The 21153-nt window shown below is 46.8% G+C and overlaps 1 protein-coding gene across 1 annotated transcript in view; it reads left to right on the forward strand.

Moving 5' to 3' along the window:
• Nucleotides 1-21153, forward strand: part of CACTIN (cactin, spliceosome C complex subunit) — a 29267-nt gene that overhangs the window by 1339 nt on the left and 6775 nt on the right. Inside the window, exons 2-7 of the mRNA XM_060232704.1 lie at nucleotides 3083-3566; nucleotides 5286-5381; nucleotides 9340-9485; nucleotides 10780-10942; nucleotides 15109-15223; nucleotides 17946-18138. Coding sequence (XP_060088687.1) covers nucleotides 3083-3566; nucleotides 5286-5381; nucleotides 9340-9485; nucleotides 10780-10942; nucleotides 15109-15223; nucleotides 17946-18138 — 1197 coding nt within the window. The remainder of the gene's footprint in view (nucleotides 1-3082; nucleotides 3567-5285; nucleotides 5382-9339; nucleotides 9486-10779; nucleotides 10943-15108; nucleotides 15224-17945; nucleotides 18139-21153) is intronic.

Raw genomic sequence — 21153 nt, forward strand, 5'->3', positions numbered from 1 at the left:
CACACTGTTTACTCATGTTCAGCGTCTGATGCACTAAGACCCCTAGATCCTTTTCGCACATACTACTGCTAAGACAAGTCTCCTTCATTCTATAACCATGCATTAGATTTTTCCTACATAAATGCAGAACTTTACATTTATCCCTATTAAAATTAATTTTATTGGTTTTAGCCCAGTTTTCCAGCTTGTCAAGGTCATCCTGTATCCTGTTTCTGTCTTCTTCTGTGTTTGCAACCCCTCCCAATTTAGTATCATCTGCAAATGTAATAAGCATTCCCTCTAATCCTTCATCCAAATTATTGATAAAGATGTTGAACAAAACAAATCCCAGGACAGATCCCTGAGGCACTCCACTTGTCACTCCTCTCCAAGAGGATGAGGAACCATTCGCAAGCACTCTTTGGATGTGATCTGTCAACCAGTTACAGATCCATCTAATGGTAACAGGATCCAAACCACATTTTAGCAACTTGTCAACAAGGATAGTATGTGGAGCCTTATCAAAAGCCTTACTGAAATCAAGATACACGATGTCTACAGCATTCCCCTGATCCAGCAAGGTAGTTACTTTCTCAAAAAAAGAGATCAGGTTAGTCTGACATGACTTGTTCTTGAGAAAACCATGCTGGCTCTTAGTAATCACATCTATTCTTTCTAAATGTTCCAGGACCGATTGATGATTTGTTCTAAAACTTTTCCAGGTATAGACGTCAAGCTGACGGGTTGGTAGTTACCTGGATTCTCCTTCTTCTCCTTCTTGAAGATGGAAACAACATTTGCCCGTCTCCAATCTTCCAGCACCTCTCCTGTTCTCCAAGAATTCTCAAAAATAATATCCAAAGGCTCAGAAATTACATCCGCAAGCTCTTTTAGAACCCTTGGATGCAATTCATCTGGCCCAGAGGATTTAGTTTCATTTAAAGAAACTAGGTGTTTATGTACTACCCCAACGCTGATCCTAGGTTGGAACTTCATACCCTCCTTATATGTTCTGTTTTTGCCATGTTCCTCAGAAGAGAAGACTGAGGAAAAGTAGAAATTGAGCAGTTCTGCCCTCTCTTCATTACCTGTTACAATTTCACTTTCTTGCCCTTTCAATGGGCCTACCATGTCCTTGCTCTTTTTCTTACCCTGAACATAAGAAAAGAACCCTTTTTTGTTGTTTTTAGCATCTTTGGCCAGCCTAAGCTCATACTGAGCTTTAGCTTTCCTAACTTTTTCTCTACAAGCATTGGTGATTTGTTTATATTCATTCTTGGTTATAAGGCCCTCCTTCCAATTCCTAAAGGAGTCTTTTTTATTTCTCAAGTCTTTAGAGAGCTGTTTATGGAGCAACTTCGGCTTCTTTAGACTTTTTACATTTTTTCTTCGCATAGGAATCATCTGTGATTGCACTTTCAGTATTTCGCTTTTAAGGAACTCCCACCCCTCCTGAACCCCCTTCCTCCTAAGTATTTCTGACCATGGGATTTTACCCAGCATAGTTCTAAGTTTATCAAAGTTTGCCTTTTTGAAGTCCAACCTATAAGTCTGACTACGTATAGCTTTTCCCTTCCCTAAGACTGTAAATTCCAAAATCGCATAGTTACTACTGCCCAGGGTGCCCACTATTTCCACTTCTTCAATCAATTCTTCCTTGTTGGTGAGAATCAAATCCAAGATAGCAGATACCCTTGTTTCCTTCTTCACTTTCTGGAAAAGGAAGTTGTCAGCAAGACAAGTCAGGAATCTGTTTGACTTTTCATTTTTAGCAGAGTTGGACTTCCAACAGATGTCCAGGTAATTGAAATCTCCCATGATCACTGTATCCCTTCTCTTGGAGAACTTTTCAGTCTGCTGTAGAAGTATTTCATCCAAGTCCTCTGCTTGACTTGGTGGTCTATAGCAGACCCCCACAATAATATCACTGTTGTTTCTTACTCCTTTTATTTTTACCCAGAGACTCTCAACTGAGCAGCCATGCTGCGATTCACATATTTGCTCACAAGTATATACCTCCTCCAATCACCACCACCTTCCTCTTCCTATATTGGGAAGCAGAAGCTCCAGGCTTCTTATCCACAGGATCCTGAGAAACTTTGTTCAAGCTTTCCGAAGGCTGGGGAAGTAGTCCTCGTTCCAATGGTACAAAATCAGTTACTTTGGGGAGATCCTGGAACCTATTGCTGAGCAGCAGGGGCTCAGAACACCTCCTGATTTTCTTTCTTCTTCGGGTTACATTTTTCCAGGAACCCTCCTCTTGTGGCTTGAGCCCCCCTGGGGTTTCCAGGCTGCCTCCCCCCCCCCCCCCGGGCTACGGTGAGCGAAATGAGGAGGTAGGATTGCTAGATTCAGGTTGGGAAACTCCTGGAGATTTTGAGCTGAAGGCTGGGAAGGACAGGGAAATCAGTAGGGTACAATGCCTTAGAGTCCACCTTCCAAAGCATCCATTTCTCCAGGGGAACTGACCTCTGTAGTCTGGAAATAGCCGTAACTCTGGGGGATCCCCAAGTCGCACCTAGAGGCTGGCATTCCTAAGTCCCCCGCACCTGATTTACAAGATGGGGTTGTTTTCTGGAAGCATATTTAGTTATAATAAAGGCTGAAGTTGAGTATATGTGGAGTCTTTTGATGCTTCAGTTTCCAAGCCCTGATGTTGACTTTCATCAACTGGTATTCAGAAGTCTATGAGGTTCCATTACACCATCATGGTCAAGAAACGTGGCTGGATCGCTTCTCTGTGTTTCTGTGATGGTGTGATAGCTAGACGGTCTGCCTTGGAAACAAACAGTCTAAAGGGTTGTTATGATTGTAAAATGGGGGAGATGATATACGCCATTTTGGGCCTCTGTTGAGGAGAAAGGCTGACCAAGATCTGAATTTGCAGCCGTTATTGCAACCTGTGGCAGGTGGCTCCACAAATCGATTATGCCTGAAATTCATTGCCACAAAAAGTCGTGAAGGCTTTGTTACTCCTTTACTTTATAGATTTGTGTTTTATCATCCTTTTCGAAAGCTGCTGTTTTTGAGTGTCATTTTAGGTGCAATTGTGACAGTTTTCTTGGGCTGAACTCTGGGACTTTAACGCTTTCCCCCCTCTCAGTTTAGCGGAGGAGAGTGAAAAATGGAAAAAGAAGAAAGAAAAAAGTGGAGACAGTCACCGCAGGAAGCACAAGAAACACTCTTCCCGGGATCGCTCCCCAAGTTCGGATTCCTCTGTGGGACACCGGAGATGCAGCAGCGAGAGGAGGGGCAAGCGAAGCAGGAAGCGTTCCAATTCCAGGTCTTCGGTGTCCTCTGTGTCATCACCTTCTCCTTCACGCTCACAGAACTCCCAGGAAGACCTGGGTGAGCAGCTTAGCCTCCAGGAGCAGCTGCATCTGAAGGAAGAGAAGAGGAACCAAAAGGAACTGATGAAGGCTTTGGAGACTCCCGAAGAGAAGAGGGCCAGGCGCTTGGCCAAGAAGGAGGCCAAGGAAAGGAAGAAGCGAGAGAAGATGGGCTGGGGGGAGGAGTATATGGGCTACACCAATACGGACAACCCCTTTGGGGACAACAATTTGCTGGGCGCTTTCATCTGGAGCAAGGTGAGTCCCAAGCCAGAATTGGCAGTTTTGAGGCCCTCTCAAGGGAATTGCTGATGTCTTGATCCTTTGAACGTGTGAGGTCCCAGATTCAGTCCCTGGCACCGGCTCCAAAAGGATCCAATAGCAGATGCTAGGAAAGATTGGTTAAGACCCTAGAGGGACAATGCCAAGCTAGTTGAATCAATAGGACAAAATTTAAGCCTCGTGGCATCTTTAAGGCTCATAAAGTTTAATTCTGGGTATAAACTTTCACGTGCACGTTTATGCCCAGAATTAAACCTTGTTGGTCTTAAAGGTGCTACGAGACTCCAGCTTTGTTCTGTCGCTTCAGATCAATATGGCTGCCCACCTGGATCTGGATGGACCAGTAGTCTAGCTTGGTATAAATCAAAGCAGTACACAAGGAGCACCTTTAAGACCAACTGAGTTTTATTCAGAATGTAAGCTTTCGTATGCGCTAAGCAGACTTCATCAGACAAAACGGGAATGGCAAGCAGCTGTTCTTAATATAAGCGGGCAGGGAGTTGGTACGTAGAATCATGGGAATGTTTTTAGCAGATTAAAACAATCACCGATTGGAGCCTCTGTTTGTTCGTTAATGTTGTTAGCTGGGCTGAAAAAACATTGGAGGGTGATAAAAAGCAGACTGACGCCGTAGGTCAGGTGCGCCGTAAATCTGGGTAACCTTCTGGCTCTGTTAGTTTTGGGTTTAAATAGAGGGCATAGTTACTCAAGAGGTTATAATATCATATTAGTTTGCCATTAGAAATAAAGGAATACATTAAAATACAGTGGAGGGTGGGTTAGTATATGTAATAAGATGTAAATCAGGTATAAATCAGGTTTCTATTTTTTTAAAGTAAGTCAATATTACTATGCTCTTTGGCTTTTTTTGTTAGATCATAGAGATCCACTTTTGTGTGCAGAATCAGCTAAATTCAGGCTCTGGCATCTCCACTTACAGATCTCCTTTTACAAGTTCTGTATTGGGGGAAAGACCATTCTTTACCTGAGACCTTGGAGACTTCAAGGAGGGAATGCCGAATTGGATGGACTGAGGCTCCAGCTCTGTAGAAGGCAGTTTCTTATGGAGAAGAGTCCACAGCTCTCTAGCGGAACTCATGCTCAAGATCACTAGTTCACTCCCTGCTATTTTTAAAAAATAAATTAAAGTTTTATTTATAAAACATATACCCTGCATTTCAGTCCTCATCAGGGCCACTAAGGTGGCTAAAAGATTAAAAATATACACATCTTAAAGACCATTAAAACCAATTTCTCTCTTTTCCACCTGCCCCCAATTCAAAGAGCTCTGGCAGAGGTGTCGGGGAAAGTCTTCTGTCTGCTCTGCTGTCAGTCAAAGCAGACCAATTCTGGGGGAGGGTGTCTTTTTGTATTTGTGTGTGTGTGTGTGTCTGCACCTGGAAGTCATGGCGACTTCTGGTGACTGACCCTTACTGGGGGTATGGAGGATATTCAGAGAGGTGGCCAAATAAAGCCTGCCCCTGCCCTCCCGACTGCTGGTATTCCAAGGAGGTCTCCCATCCAAGCAGTTGCCAGAGTCAACCCTGCTTAGCTTCCAAGATCTGACGAGATTAGACTTGCCTGAGCTATCCAGGTTGGGGCTAAAGCAGACCAGTTTTTGTGTGATGCAGCTTCCACGGGGCTTTCCCGACTCCTGACCTCAGTGTGATTATTTTTTTTTTCTGTTGCTTCTAGGCTCTGGAAAAGAAGGGGATCAGCCACCTGGAGGAGAAGGAATTGAAGGACAGAAACAAACGGATTCAAGAGGAGAACCGCCTGGAGTTGCAGAAGGTGGGAGCTGCAAGGAGGAGGAGGAGGCTCTGTTATGCCCCATACGATGCAACACAGCAGAAATCTGCTTCCTTCCAGGGATTTGCTTAAGCCTGAGGGACATTTTCAATCCCATGTGTGGAATGCAGAAAAAGGGAGCATCTTTGGGCTTGCGCAGAGTGCCTTTCCCTCACACCCAAATAACCAGAATGCTTTTCCCTCATGCCCAAAGAACTTCAGCCACTGCCTGTCCTCCACTGCCACTGTCCTCCACTGCCTGTCCTTCAGCCACTGCCTGTCCTCCTAGGCTAGGGAGGAGGGCTTCTGAGGCCAGCATTCCAAGCACGTTTGTGGCCGCTTCAGGTTTACAAAATGGCATGTTTGGAATCAGTTCGGAATTCAGCATTTAAATCCTGGGCTGTGTGTTCTCCATGGTAGGGACGGTGTGTTCTCCCATGGTAGGGGGAGGGATGGTGGCTCAGAGGTAGAGCATCTGCTTGGGAAGCAGAAGGTCCCAGGTTCAATCTCTGGCATCTCCAAAAAAGGGTCCAGGCAAATAGGTGTGGAAAACCTCAGCTTGAGACCCTGGAGAGCCACTCCAGTCAGGTGAGGGATGGTGGCTCAGTGGTACAGCATCTGCTTGGGAAGCAGAAGGTCCCAGGTTCAATCCCCGGCATCTCCAAAAAAGGGTCCAAGCAAATAGGTGTGAAAAGCCTCAGCTTGAGACCCTGGAGAGCCGCTTCAGTCAGGTGAGGGACGGTGGCTCAGTGGTACAGCATCTGCTTGGGAAGCAGAAGGTTCCAGGTTCAATCCCTGGCATCTCCAAAAAAGGGTCCAGGCAAGTAGGCATGAAAAACCTCAGCTTGAGACCCTGGAGAGCCGCTCCAGTCAGGTGAGGGACAGTGGCTCAGTGGTAGAGCATCTGCTTGGGAAGCAGAAGGTCCCAGGTTCAATCCCCGGCATCTCCAAAAAAGGGTCCAGGCAAATAGGTGTGAAAAACCTCAGCTTGAGACCCTGGAGAGCCGCTGCCAGTCTGAGAAGACAATACTGACTTTGATGGACTAGGGGTCTGATTCAGTATAAGGCAGCTTCATATGTTCATGTTCATGGTATTAAAATGTGCGGTGAAGGTGGAAAGAGCTGTCAGGTCTTGGCTGGCATATGGTTGACCCCCTACGGTTTTCAAGGCAAGAGATGTTCAGAGGTGGTTTGCCACTGCCAGCCTCTGCGTAGCAGCCCTGGACTTCCTTGGTAGTTTTCTGTTCCGAGTTCAAACCAGGGCTGACCCTGCTTAGCTTCTGAGATCTGACGAGATCAGGCTAGCCTGGCCCATCTGGTCAGGGCTGTTAAAACCTGAACAGGCCGATAGGTCCCTGAAGGCAGGCCTTTTTTTGTAGCAAGAACTCCTTTGCATATTAGGCCCCATGCCCCTGATGTAGCCAATCCTCCTGGAGTTTACATTAGGCCCTGTAAGAAGAGCACTGTAATAGCAGCTCTCCAGCAGCCCTGGCCGCACTCAGTGCACAGCATCCAAGAAGGTCAGAGCGCCTGCTCCGGCTGCAACGCCACTGAGGATGTTCTCCGCAGCCGAGAACGAAACGTCTGGAAGGAAAACTTTCTCCAGTAGAACACGGCACTTGATCCCGAAAGATTCTACAAACCCTAATGATGTTACCAGCTGTGAAAACCTGAAATCTTTGATAGCACCGTAAGCTCTTGGAGGATTGGCTACATCAGGGGTGTAGCCTAAAATGCAAAGGAGTTCCTGCTACAAAAAAGCCCTGTCTGCAGGCATTTGCATATTAAATGCCAAACCCATAGCTCAGCTATTGGACAGGATCCTTAATTTGGGTTGGCACGTTTCTTCAGGTTGTTGAGAAGATCCAGGCTTCTTTCTTGCATCGCATTTTGGGTGACGCAACTTGTGCAGAATACATGGCCATTTGTTTAAAGAAAGAATTGAGTCTCTTAGAAACAGGAGCCTGGCTTCAGACCTTGAAGTTCTGGCTGCACCTCCACTTCACATCGGAATACCCTGTTTTGTACACATTAGGTTGTCTGACTCTTTTAAAAGCCATTGGCTGTGCACAGTTTTACAGAAAACCAATTCGGTCAGTGTCTCACTTAAATCGCTTTTCATGCTGGAGAAACGACGAGCTTTAAATGTGTTGCGCCAGAGATTGCTGGATACTGAGAGAGAAACTCTGTAGTCATCAGCTAGTAGGGCATTTTCCCCACTTGTGTATGATGTAGTGCCTGATTGTGGGACTCCAGCAGCTTGTTTCTTGCACCTCAGATCCCTGCAAATCCGCTAAAGAAGATAATTGAATTTATACCCCACCCTCCACTCCGAATCTTAAGAGTTTCAGTGGCTTACAATCTCCTTTACCTTCCTCCCCCACAATAGACACCCTGTGAGATAGGTGAGGCTGAGAGCTCTCCCAGAAGCTGCCCTTTCAAGGACAGCTCCTGCAAGAGCTGTGGTTGACCCAAGGCCATTCCAGCAGCTGCAAGTGGAGGAGTGGGGAATCAAACCCGGTTCTCCCAGATAAGAGTCAGTACACTTAACCACTACACCAAACTGACTCTCACCAGGTTCAATGCTCTGCCTTTAGCAGTTCTGTATGGCAGATTTTTGAGAACTCCACATTAGGAGAGACTCTGCCTGGGTAGAACAAGAGCTCCTTTATCTCATGTTTTGTTTCACTCTATTTTTTACACTCAGTTGAAGAATTCAATTAGACCTCTTTTACATCAATTTAAAGGCCATTCTGATGAGCAGCTAGTTTTATGTATCTTTTCATCTGATCGGAACCCTCGTATCACTAACCGAGTAGCTAGATATCTCCTAGCTGTCATGAGACTCTGAGAATTGATTGCCAATAACAATGGAGAATTTCCTTTTTTTTCCTCCTCTAAAAAAGTCTATACTGAGTTCAATCCCAGCAGAAGCTGGTTCAGGTAGCCGGCTCCAGGTCGACTCAGCCTTCCATCCTTCCGAGGTCAGTAAAATGAGCACCCAGCTTTCTGGGGGAAAGTGTAGATGACTGGGAAAGGCAATGGCAAACCACCCCGTAAAAAGTCTGCCGTGAAAACGTTGTGAAAGCAATGCCACCCTGGAGTCAAAAACGATTGGTTCTTGCACAGGGAACTACCTTTACCTTTTTAATGTCCTCTTACTGGCTTTTGTCACTTGTAATAAATGCCTAATAAAGGTTTTTGAACTGGAATCTTCAGATTGCTCTTAGGTCAGCATCAGTCGGGTTGGGAGGGAATGCCTTTGGGCCAGTTTCCAGCTTCATGGACCTGAACCCCAGTCTCCCTAGTCCAGCATTCTGACTGTGTGCATTATCTGTTCCCTGAGCAGGAACAGTAAACTGCCCGTTGAGCATGATGTTCCTCTAGTTTGGTGTCGTGGTTAAGTGCGCGGACTCTTATTGAGGAGAACCGAGTTTAATTCCCCACTCCTCCACTTGCAGTTACTGGAATGGCCTTGGGTCAGCCATAGCTCTTGCAGAGCTGTCCTTGAAAGGGCAGCTTCTGGGAGAGCTCTCTCAGCCCCACCTACCTCACAGGGTGTCTGTTGTGGGGGAAGAAAATAAAGGAGATTGTAGGCTGCTCTGAGACTCCGTCTTGCAGGCTGTCTGTTACGGGGAGGGGAAGGAGATTGTAAACTGCTCTGAGACTCCGAGTGAAGGGCAGGGTATAAATCCCATCTCTTCCTCTTCTTCCTTCTTCTCATCATTAGAAAAAAGTTTTCCTCCAGAAAACTCAGAGCACTTTACGTGGTTCTCCCTGCCTCCCATTTTGACCCCACAATAACCCTGTGAGGTAGGCTAAGGTGCAAGAGAATGATGAGATTCTCCAGGGAGCTTCATGGGTCTGACACTCTTGACCGCTCCACCACTTGGGCTGTTACGTGGAGTCAGGTGAGAACCTGCAGACTTGAAGCCACTCTGCCCCCCCCTCCTCTTCTCAGGTGAAGCAGCTGCGCTTGGAGCGGGAGCGGGAGAAAGCCATGAGGGAGCAGGAACTGGAGATGCTGCAGCGGGAGAAGGAGGCGGAGCACTTCAAGACGTGGGAGGAGCAAGAAGACAACTTCCACCTGCAGCAGGCCAAGTTGCGGTAAGGCAGGGGCAGAGAGGAAAGATGCTTTGCCTGGCTGGCGGCAAAAGGTGGTCTTGGCTTTCAGGGACTCGAAGGTGGATGTTTGAAGAGGGAGGCTTGGCAGTGTGCTCAAAGCAAGTTACTAGTCCACAACGTTATTGCTGCCGCCTCACCTTTGCACACATTCGCATGTGGGCTTCTATCAGCAGCCATCAAAACAGAGGAGAAAAAGATCGGTCCCTTTGCCATTTGCATAAAGTTCTCAGTCCGATCATCTCGAAGCACTCTGGACTCGCGCTAGGATTGCCAGATACCCAGTCTGGTCAGGGGATCCCCAATCTTTGGGGTTTCGATCTGCTGCTGGCTGGCTGGTGGGGGAAGCCCCACCCCCAAAGGTGCAAATCGTTGTGCATCAATACAGTCGGCCCAGTGATGTCACACGGAAGTCAAGTCATCATGCCAGAGACATCGCTAATTGACATTCTAACATTTTGGCCAAAAACTCTATGGTAACTATAGAATTTTGGCGAAGTGCTAGAGCGCCAGCGTTCCATGTCCCCGGTGTGATGATGTCACTTGCATGTGATGGGCTCTGCCTCCCACACTTCCGGATGGCTTCCTCCCACTCCTTGCCACCAGGACGATCAGACCTGGCAACCCCTAAAAGCTTGGCAACTAAACAAGGGAAGCAGCCAAGGTTGAGCAAAATGTGAGGAGGCTGTGAGAAAAAATATACTGTGCTAACCATAATTACAACTAGTATATCGCAGCTTAATAGAAGAATTACACACTCTGCATAAACACTATTATCAGTGCTTGACTGCATTCTGCAGTATATTGAGTATTTACGTTCGTGGCATTTAAAGGGAAAGCACCGCAATCAACTTTTTAACAACAATTACTTCTAAGGTAAACATGCAAAGTTTGCCAGGTTTAAACAGCAATTACTTCTGGGTCCAGCATGCAAGATTTGCAGTATACTTGACCAACAATAACAGCAGTCCTTGAATTAAACGTGGGCTTAGAAGAATGAATTAAAAGTTGTTTTTCTGTTGCTTATCCACATGTATAGATTCGGTAACATGGTAACATGCTTCCTAGGTTTCTTATCTTCGTGTGTTTCGAATGTCGTCTTCTTTGATCACATGATTATGTCTCTGGAACTAAGACTTCATAGCATTATAAGGAAATCAGTTCCAGCATTTACACAGGCGAAATGGTTCTTGCAAACCTAGAGGGACCATTTGACTCTGTCATTTTCTTCCCTTCTTCGTAAATGTGAATCCTTTTCCCTCTCTGTGTTTTCCGGCAGCTCCAAAATCCGGATCCGGGACGGCCGGGCTAAGCCCATCGACCTCCTGGCTAAATACATCAGTGCCGAGGATGACGACCTGGCGGTGGAGATGCACGAGCCGTACACCTTCCTGAATGGCCTCACGGTCTCCGACATGGAAGACTTGTTGGAAGACATCCAGGTAAGCAGGCAGGTGGGGCCGTTTTGCTCCTGCTGCTGAAGCACTCATTGGAGCAGAGTTACAGCATACTCTTCTCGGAGAGCACCCAGCCAAACCTCTTCGAAAGCAAGGCCTGTGTCCTCCACCTTATCACTAGCTTCTACTGTGCTGCCCTTTAACATGGAGATTCTATTAGCTCGGGGGGGGGGTGGTGCGTTGTAGCTGTCAGTCTCCCGCCTAGTCCATCACGGTTTTTCTCTTCTTCCTCCAAGCTGCTTGGACTTGCCAAGCTTGGTTCCCTTCATCCTCCATATTAGTCCTCACAACAGCCCTGCAAAGTAGGCTAGGCTGTAAGGACGCAACTGGATCCAGTCACCAGGCGAGTTCTATAGCTGAACGGGAATCCGAATCCAAGTCTCCCTGATCCAAACTCTTAATACTCCTCTGTGCTGCCTTTCCATGTCTGATTTGGCTGCCTTATCCCAGGCTCATTGTAGATTGTGCTGGCCGCTCTCCCTTTGTGTTTTTGCTTCAGGGTTTTGTAAATGATTTTTAAAACGTTGCTTCTTTGATTTGATTGGGTTTTGACCACCTCTTTTTAAGTGATTTTGTATTTGGTTTGGCTGTACAGGGTGATTGAAAAACAAAGAAAACTGAAGATACCAGGAAGATTTTTGTAAAAGGTGGAATACAGATCTTGTGTATGAAATGTGGGTTGGACTTGTGTAAAGCTGGGGTGGCCAAACTGTGGCTCCCAAGCCACATGGGGCTCTTTCACACATTTTTGTGTGGCTCTCGACGCCCCCGCTGCCCCAGTCAGCTTACAGAAGGCATTCATTGTCAGACCCAGAGGCAAGGAAAAGGCAAGTATAGTTCAAGATCTTTATTCCAGCATCATAGGCAGATACAGGCATTGTCAGAACTGGCTCTCCTGCCAGTTCCTTGCACTTATAACCCTTTGGTCTGGCCGTTACGATTCAAGTCAAGCGCACCAAGCAGAAGCGGGGGTTTTGCGCAGGTTCCCTCCTAGTCTATCATCACACCCGCTTCTGTTATCTACCCCTTCGGCTATATCTCCACCAGCTCATTTCACCTTCGTTGCATAGTAACACATGAGTTCCCAGACATGCCACCCTCCCTCTAGATAAGCAGCGGGGATGCATCAAAGCAGTCGGCTAGCATAGCACGCACAAGCATCAGCATTGTAAAATAGTAACAATAAGCAATATGAATACATATATGGCAAGAGGAACAAAGATGGAGTGACTCTTGGCATTTATCTCTTTAAATCACTTCTCCAAGCCAACTAGCCACTTAGAGAATGCATTTAGAGTTAAAGTTGCTTTCTTTCTTTCTTTCCCTCCCTCCTTCCCTCCCCCTAACATCTAACATTCATGTCTTGTGGCTCTCAAGTATCTGGCTCTTGCGTTAAGTGACTTTGGCCACGCCTGTTGTAAAGCCTGCCTGTTTGGTGTAGTGATAGATAGATAGATAGATAGATGAATTTATTGTCATTGTTCTCAACAAAAAGAGAGCAACGAAATGAGGTGCTCTTCCACAAACATACCAACACATCAAACACACATATTCATAAACCATTTAAATACATCTAAAACCATTAAACCATTAAAACCATTTAAATACATCTAAAACGGATAAACATTCATAAAACCATTAAAACCATTAAATAAACATTCATAAAACCATTAAACATTCATAAAACCATTTAAACCATTTAAACCATTAAATACATCTAAAACAGATAATCCTTCATAACCCTGCATTTAACCTAACCACAGCACTTGGATAAAAACTGTCCTTAAATCTGTTTGTCCTAGCCTTCAACACTCTATATCGTCTACCTGACGGTAAGATCTCAAAAAGCAAATGGCCCAGATGTGTATGGTCCCTTAGGATCATTTGTATCTTCCTTTTACATGCCATATTATACAGATCCACCAATGAGGGGAGAGAACATCCACAAATCTTTTGTGCTCTTCTTGTCACTCTTTGGAGCACCCTTCTCTCTGCTTCCGTGCAGCTCCCAAACCACGCGCAGAGGCAATAAGATAAAATGCTCTCAATGGAACTACGATAAAAGGCAACCAGCAGACTCCCTGACAGTTGTAGTGATCTTAAGAGTCTTAAGTAGTATAGTCGTTGCTGGGCCTTTTTCTCTAGAGCTAAAGTATTTGCCCCCCATGTTAGATCCTGTTTCATGGTAATTCCCAGAAACTTCCATTCTGTCACCTGTTCTACCATAACACCATCAATAAACAAGGGCTGGGTGTCCAAACTACTCTTCCTGTAATCCACTATAATTTCCTTCGTCTTATTTATAGTCGGGCTCTGGGTACCTCCCCCGGTCTCCCGGCGCCGCCGTCGCCCCTCCCGGGCACTCTGGGGCATTCCCCGGAGGTCTCAGAAACAGGGGGTGGGAGCCAGGTTACTTCACCTCAGGCCCCCCGTTCCCCTCTGGCTGTGCACAGACTCCTTTCTCTCTCTCAGGAGGCAGCCCCACTGTGCACTTGCCAGCTTCCTCCCCGACCTCCTCCTTCCCTCCCTTTATCCCCCCGCCTGAGTCCTCCCCCCTCCTGGGTTCTGCCCCTCTCTGGCTCCTCCCCCCCTTCAAAGCCCCAGACGCCCGGGAGAGGCGCGCCGGGGCTGGGCTGCCTGGGCGTGCCTCGGGCGTCTCGGACTTCTGCAGCGTGCTGGGGTGTGGCGTCTCTCGCCACCACGGGTCAGGCGGCTCTCCTCCTCCTCGCCCAGCGCTGGGCTCAGCCTCTCCCTCCTGCTTCTCGACGCCTCCCTCTGGCCGGGCTCCTCGGACCCGGAGACGGGCGCGGCGGCTGAGAGGCGCCGTTCGGGCGGCTGTTGGCACTCCGTCAGCCCAGGTGAGGGGGGGGGCCGCCGCGGGGGCTTGGGAAGGCGTGGGAGGCTCTCGGGGCGGGGGCCGGGAGCGGCTGGCAGGCGCTGGGGGGTCCCCCTTGCGTAGTCCTCGCCCGGGCTTGGCGGGACAATATTTAAAATAAGATTATTTACTTTACACCAAAGGGACAGCTGTTGAACTTCCCTCCTGTACGCAGACTCATCATCCTCAGAGATGAGCCCTACCAACGTTGTATCATCTGCATACTTAATGATTTTGTTACTCAGACTGCTAGAAACACAATCAGACGTGTAAATAGTGAAAAGAAGTGGACTCAAGACACATCCCTGAGGGGTGCCAGTATTTAAGATCTTCACGGAGGAAATATAACCCTTTGTGAACGACCTGACAAAAAATTCAAAATCCACTCACATATAGAGTCCAACAGCTTCAAATCTTTAAGCTTAAACAACAATCTATGGGGTGATATTGTATTAAAAGCAGAACTAAAATCTGCAAACAACATTCTAACATACGTCCCCTTTTTATCCAAATGCGATAAAGCAGTATAAAGAACAGTATTAACAGCATCCTCAGTAGATCTATTTTTCCTGTAAGCAAACTGATATTCATCAAAAATAACAGGAAGGCAGGAAATAATATATTTTCGAACTAATTGTTCAAAACACTTCATTATCACAGAAGTCAAGGCCACTGGCCTATAGTCATTTAAAACCTTTGCTGGCGTCCTCTTTGGTATTGGGACAATAAGGGAAGCCTTCAAACAAGTGGGAACAATGGATTGTGACAAGGAATGATTGAAAATCTCAGTCCACACCCCGGCTAACTGCCCTGCACATTCCTTTACCACACAACCAGGGATATTATCGGGACCTGCAGCCTTTCTAGAATTTACTGCCTTCATTATACACCTAACATCGTGCTCCCTCACAACGAAAGGAGCACCTCGCTCGGTCCCCGTGGTTAAGCGTGTGGACTTTTATCTGGGAGAACCGGGTTTGATTCCCCACTCCTCCACTTGCAGCTGCTGGCATGGCCTTGGGTCAGCCATAGCTCTGGCAGAGGTTGTCCTTGAAAGGGCAGCTGCTGTGAGAGCCCTCTCCAGCCCCACCCACTTCACAGGGTGTCTGTTGTGAGGGAGGAAGGGAAAGGAGATTGTGAGCCACTCTGAGACTCTTTGGAGTGGAGGACGGGATATAAATCCAATATCTTCTTCTTCTTCTTCCTGTAGCACAATTCAGGAGTGCTTTTAGCATCAAACGTTTACAATGTGTGACCTACTCTTCCTTGTCCTCAGGTTTACATGGAACTGGAACAAGGGAAGAATGTGGACTTCTGGAGGGACATGACTGTCATAACCGAAGATGAGATCTCCAAGTTGCGGAAACTGGAGGCTTCTGGAAAAGGGCCAGGTTTGTGGGGTTACTGGCGAGCTAAGAGGAGTTGGGCTGTGTGGATTCGGAGTGTTACTCCATTTCACCATTGCCATATTTGAACACATGATGAAACTGCCTTATAACGAATCAGACCCTTGGTCCATCAAGGTAAGTATTGTGTACTCAGATGGGCAGCAGCTCTCCACAATCCCAGTCTTTCACATTGCCTACTGCCTGTTTCTTTTAACTGGAGATGCTGGGGATTGAAGCTGGGACCTTCTGTATGCCAGGCAGAGGCTCTACCACTGAGCCACGGCCCCTCCCGACTTAAAACCTCCCATAAGGATTTGGGCCCCCATGTCACTGAATTAGGGTCTTCTAGGAATCTCCTCTAGAACATCAGAAAGTGGAAGAATGACTGAGAAGGGTTTCTGGCATCCAGAGAACAGAGACATGCTGGCCAGCATGATTCTACGTGACGGGCTGGGGAAGTGGCTGAGTAGTGGAGCATCTGCTTGGCATGCAGAAGGTCCCAGGTTCCATCCCCTGCATCTCCAATAAGGGTCAGATTGTAGATGACAGAACAAAGTTGGAGTCCAGTAGCACCAGTTTGGTGTAGTGGTTAAGTGTGTGGACTCTTATCTGGGAGAACCAGGTTTGATTCTCCACTCTTCCACTTGCACCTGCTGGGTTAGCTATAGCTCTCGCAGAGTTGTCCTTGAAAAGCAGCTTAGGGGAGAGCTTTTTCAGCCCCACCCGCCTCACAGGTTGTCTGTTGTGGGGGAGGAAGAGAAAGGAGATTGTGAGCGAGACTCTGTCCTTGAATGGGCAGCTTCTGGGAGAGCTCTCTCAGCCCCACCTACCTCACAGGGTGTCTGTTGTGGGGGAGGAAGGAAAAGGAGATTGTAAGCCATTTTTGAGACTCTGATTCAGAGAGAAGGATGGGGTATAAATCTACGGTTCTTCTTTAAGACCAGTGAAGTTTTACTGAGAATGTAAGCTCTCATGTGCTAAAAGCACACTTCATCAGACAATGAAATGGGGTACAGTGTGCAGTGTTGCATATAGCTTGTGAGTAGTGGTTAAGCAAGCAAAATAGTATGAAGTTAGAATCCAGTGGCAAGATAGTGAAATTAAGAAATTGAAAGAACAACAGTTCTGGATCGTATACGTTGGGTGGGAAAACAGCAAAAGGTAATAAGGGTTTGTAATTTTTTAATGTAACTGATTTTTTATATATGTATTTTTTAATGTTGTACATTGCCTTGAGCCTGGCGCTAGCCGGGATAGGGCGAGTCATCAAATGTAATAAATAATAATAATAATAAACTTGTCAGAACTGGAGAGTGATGGTGACCCCTGAGAGCTGCTGCCAGTCTGAGTAGACAATACTGACCTCAGTGGACTAATGGTCTGGTTCAGTCTGCAGCAGCTTTATGTGGGTGGGCCAGAGGTGGACGTAAAGTGACTGATGACTTGACCCTGGATAAGAAGTTGGGAGTGGATTGTGGCCTTGCGTCGTTCCTCCGTCCCCTTGAAACATAAAAAGTATCCTCACGGAGAATCAGACCATCGATCTGTTGAGCTCGGCACTGTCTCTCCGGAGGACTCAGAGACAGGCAGTATTTCCTCTAAGCTGAGTTAGTGTGAGCTAGCTCGGTTTTTTAGCCTCCAGCTCACACATTTTTGTCTTAGAGCAGGAAGGATGGCCCCAGAGCAAACTAATGTATGCAGTAGCCAGATCACTTGTTCACAACTTGAATTCCAGTAGCTCACAAAGTAGAATTTTTGCTCACAAGACTCCACAGCTTAGAGGGAACATTGGAGACAGGTCTTTCCCCCAAGCCTGCTTCCTGAAATCCTTTCACTGGGCATGCAAGGGAGCGAACCAGGGGCCTTCTGGCTAGACGGGAAATGCCCTGCTGCTGAACTTCCACCCTATCCTCTCCCCTTTCCAGGCTTGGTCAGTCCAATGGCTTTTTTCCTGCCTGCCAGTCGCAAAGGCTGATGTTGCTCAGCCCTCATTACCGTCTGTACCTGAGGGAGGGGGGATGGGCGGTTGAGCTCATGCTGCAGGCCTAGCTTGGGCTTCACAAGGAGATAAAGAGCCGCACCAGTTGCAGGAGATTTTTTTTTAAAATCCAAGGCCGCTGGTGCAAAATTGGGTTAAAAATGCATTTTGTTACTCAGTTGTTGTTTTTTTAATCCCTACAGGTTTTACCAACCGGCTTCATCCGGGGAATCTGTTCGTCTTGCAGTAATTCTTCAAAAAGAATAGAAGACTTTAAGATGGACAGGTTCCCCTGATGAAGCCTATTGGCAAAACACATAGGGAGGGGTTTTTTTTTTAATTTAACTAAGTCACAAAATATATTTTTAACCCGATTTTGCACCATTGGCCTTGACGTTGTTGTTGTTGTGTAGTTGTGGTAGTAGTGTATTTTATGTGTGCGTGTGAAAGTCACAGTAACCTCTGGTGACTGACCCCTCGTGGGGGCCCGGAGGATATTCAGAGAGAAGGCTGAATAAAGCCTGCCCCTGTTCTCCCAACTGCTGGTATTCCAAGAAGGTCTCTCTGATGAGATCGGGCTTGCCTGGGCTATCCAGGTCAGGGCAAGCTTGGCTTTATTTTTTATCTCCTTGGTATGGCCTTAGTCTTATTCTCTGGCCTCATGGTTGCTAGTTTAAGATCAACTTGTAGGAAGAGGCCGTTATGGTTTCTTCTGTGCATCCTTACCTCTTGGTCCGCGTCCCACAGGTGAGCGTCGTGAAGGGGTGAATGCTTCAGTCAGTTCGGACGTGCAGTCGGTTTTCAAGGGGAAGACCTACAACCAGCTGCAGGTGATCTACCAAGGGATCGAGGGCAAGATCCGCGCCGGGGGGCCGAACCTCGACATCGGCTATTGGGAGAGCCTTCTGCAGCAGCTTAAAGCCTACATGGCTCGGGCCAGGTGAGTGGGTGACCCTAACGGGGGTTCCTCGGGTAACCAAAGAGGAGCATCCTTCCCTGAAATCGAGCAGGCCTGTTTCGTGCAGGAGGTGAGTACTGGCCCACCTCACATCCAAGAGGTCCTGCTGCCAGGATGCTGCAGTCATAAGAGAAGCCATGTTGGATCAGGCCAATGGCCCATCCAATCCAACACAGTGTCACACAGTGGTTGAAACCCAAGGGCCATCAGGAGGTCTACCAGTGAGGCCATAACTCTAGAAGCCTTCTCACTCTTGCTCCCCAAGCACCAAGAATACAGAGCTTCACTGCCCCAGACATAAGAACATAAGAGAAGCCATGCTGGATCAGGCCAATGGCCCATCCAATCCAACACAGTGGTTGAAACCCAAGGGCCATCAGGAGGTCCACCAGTGAGGCCATAACTCTAGGAGCCCTCTCACTGTTGCTCCCCAAGCACCAAGAATACAGAGCTTCACTGCCCCAGACAGAAGAACATAAGAGAAGCCATATTGGATCAGGCCAGTGGCCCATCCAGTCCAACACTCTGGGTCACAGGGTGGCTAAACCCAGGGGCCATCAGGCTGAAACCCAGTGAGCTGTAATGACAATCACCATGTGGACAGCAATAACTGCAATTCAATAAATTACTTTTAAGCCAACAGTGACTAAATGTATTTGTTTGTCCGTATATTGTTGTTATACATGATGTTATTATTATTATTATGCTACCCCAGTCAACATATACAAGGTTTCTTACAAGATTCAAAAATCCTCAAAAACTCCACACAGTCCTTCCGTTTGACAATTTAAAAAAAATATTCTCTATATTGGCACCAGAAATATTGTCCATTCTGTGGTGTAAATTGCCCCAACCGATTGCCGGTCAGTTCTCCATTTTGGATGTCTCCTTTGTGTCGGGACCAATTTTTATATTATCTCCTCAAGATTAATAAGAAAATCCACATCGGTTGCCTGTGGTGCTGTTCCTTGCCATCAGTGTGGAGTATAACTAGAAATTCTATTGTTAATGACTATGCTGTCTATTACAAAATATTACAAAAACCACAGAACGGAAATGTAAAATACGCATCCGCATAAAAACATACACTCACTTCAATTATTCACAAACCCACTTTGCATTACATGGAGCACCATTGCTCTTCCTCTGTTAAGCTGGTCTTTACCACCCTCAATGGAATGAAAACCCTACTGCTTTTTACTGGTCTGAACAATACACCTGCAGGTAATTTGTTGAGACCAGTAAAAAGCAGTAGGGTTTCCATTCCACATAAGCATCCTATGTGGATTTTCTTATTAATCTTGAGATAATATCAAAATTGAACCCTAGACAAAGGAGACATCCAAAATGGAGAACTGACCGGTGATCTGTCAGGGCAATTTATTCCACAGAATGGACAATATTTCTGGGGCCAATATTGAGAATATTTTTATAAAATTGACAAATGGAAGGAATGTGGAGTTTTTTGAGGATTTTTGAATCTTGAAAGATAACTTGTGCATGTTGTATATGCTGACTGGGGTAGTAATTTTTAATGTATTTTAATGTTTTAATCTCTTAATTATATAAATTGTTTTTAAAATTTGAATTTTATTGTTAGAATCTCTGTGTTGTAAGCCGCTCTGAGCCCGCTTCGGTGGGGTAGGGCGGGATATAAATCAAATAAAATGAAATGAAATGAAATAGTATAATAATAATATCATGTATAATAATAGTAACATATTGACAAATATATATAGTCATTGTTGGTTTAAAAGTAATTTATTGAATTGTAGCTATTGTTATTCATGCAGTGATTGTCATTACAGAATAGCTTTGGTTTCCTGTGTTTCCGTTTAGGTCTTTTTCCAGCTTCTGAAACCCAGTGAGGCCAGAACTCCAGAAGCCCTCCCACTGTTGCCCCCCCCTCCCCAAAGCACCAAGAATACAGAAGAAGATGAAGATATTGGATTTATATCCTGCCCTCCACTCCGAAGAGTCTCAGAGCGGCTCACAATCTCCTTTACCTTCCTCCCTCACAACAGACACCCTGTGAGGTGGGTGGGGCTGGAGAGGGCTCTCACAGCAGCTGCCCTTTCAAGGACAACCTCTGCCAGAGCTATGGCTGACCCAAGGCCATGCTGGCAGGTGCAAGTGGAGGAGTTGGGAATCAAACCCGGTTCTCCCAGATAAGAGTCCGCACACTTAACCACTACACCAAACTGGCAGAGCATCACTGCCCCAGACAGAGAGTTCCCTCTATACCTCGTGGCTAAGAGCTGCGGATGGGCCTCTGCTCCTCCATCAGTTCATCCAGTCCCCTCTTGAAACCGTCACTGCTTGTAGTCGCCACCAGTGTTCCCTCTAAGCTGCAGATCCTTGTGAGCAAAAATTCTGCATTGTGAGCTCTTGGGATTAAAGTTGTGAGCTGCTGGCATTAAAGTTGTGAGCTTGTGCATCAATTAGTGTGCTCTGGGGCCATTTTTTCCTGAGCTGAGAAAAATGTGGGAGCCGGAGGCTAAAAAATCTGTGAGCTAGCTCACACTAACTCAGCTTAGAGGGAACACTGGCCGCCACCACTTTCTGTGGCAAAATCCCATTAGGATGTGCCCTGAACGGAGACTCCTCCGGAGACAGTGTAAACTTGAGCCAGTTAGGTGTAGTAGTTAAGAGCACAGACTCTAATCTGGGAGAACCAGGTTTGATTCCCCACTCCTCCTCCACGTGCAGCCAGCTGGGTAACCTTGGGCCAGTCACAAGCTCTCTCTGAGCTGTCCTTTCAAGAGCAGTTTTCTCAGAGCTCTCTCAGCCCACCCCCCTCACAGGGTGTCTGTTGTGTGAGAGGAAAGGAAAGGAGATAGTAAGCCGCTCTGAGACTCCCAAGTGAAGGGTAAGCTATAAATCCAGTCTTTTCTTACAATAGAGTTGGAAGGAGCCATGCAGGCCATCTAGTCCCACCCCCAGCCGAATGCAAGAGCAGCCCTGGCCAGTGTTTGTCCAGCCGCTGCTTCGAGACTC

The sequence above is a fragment of the Heteronotia binoei genome, chromosome 2, assembly GCF_032191835.1.
Source record: "Heteronotia binoei isolate CCM8104 ecotype False Entrance Well chromosome 2, APGP_CSIRO_Hbin_v1, whole genome shotgun sequence".
In the NCBI taxonomy this organism is placed as follows: domain Eukaryota; kingdom Metazoa; phylum Chordata; class Lepidosauria; order Squamata; family Gekkonidae; genus Heteronotia; species Heteronotia binoei.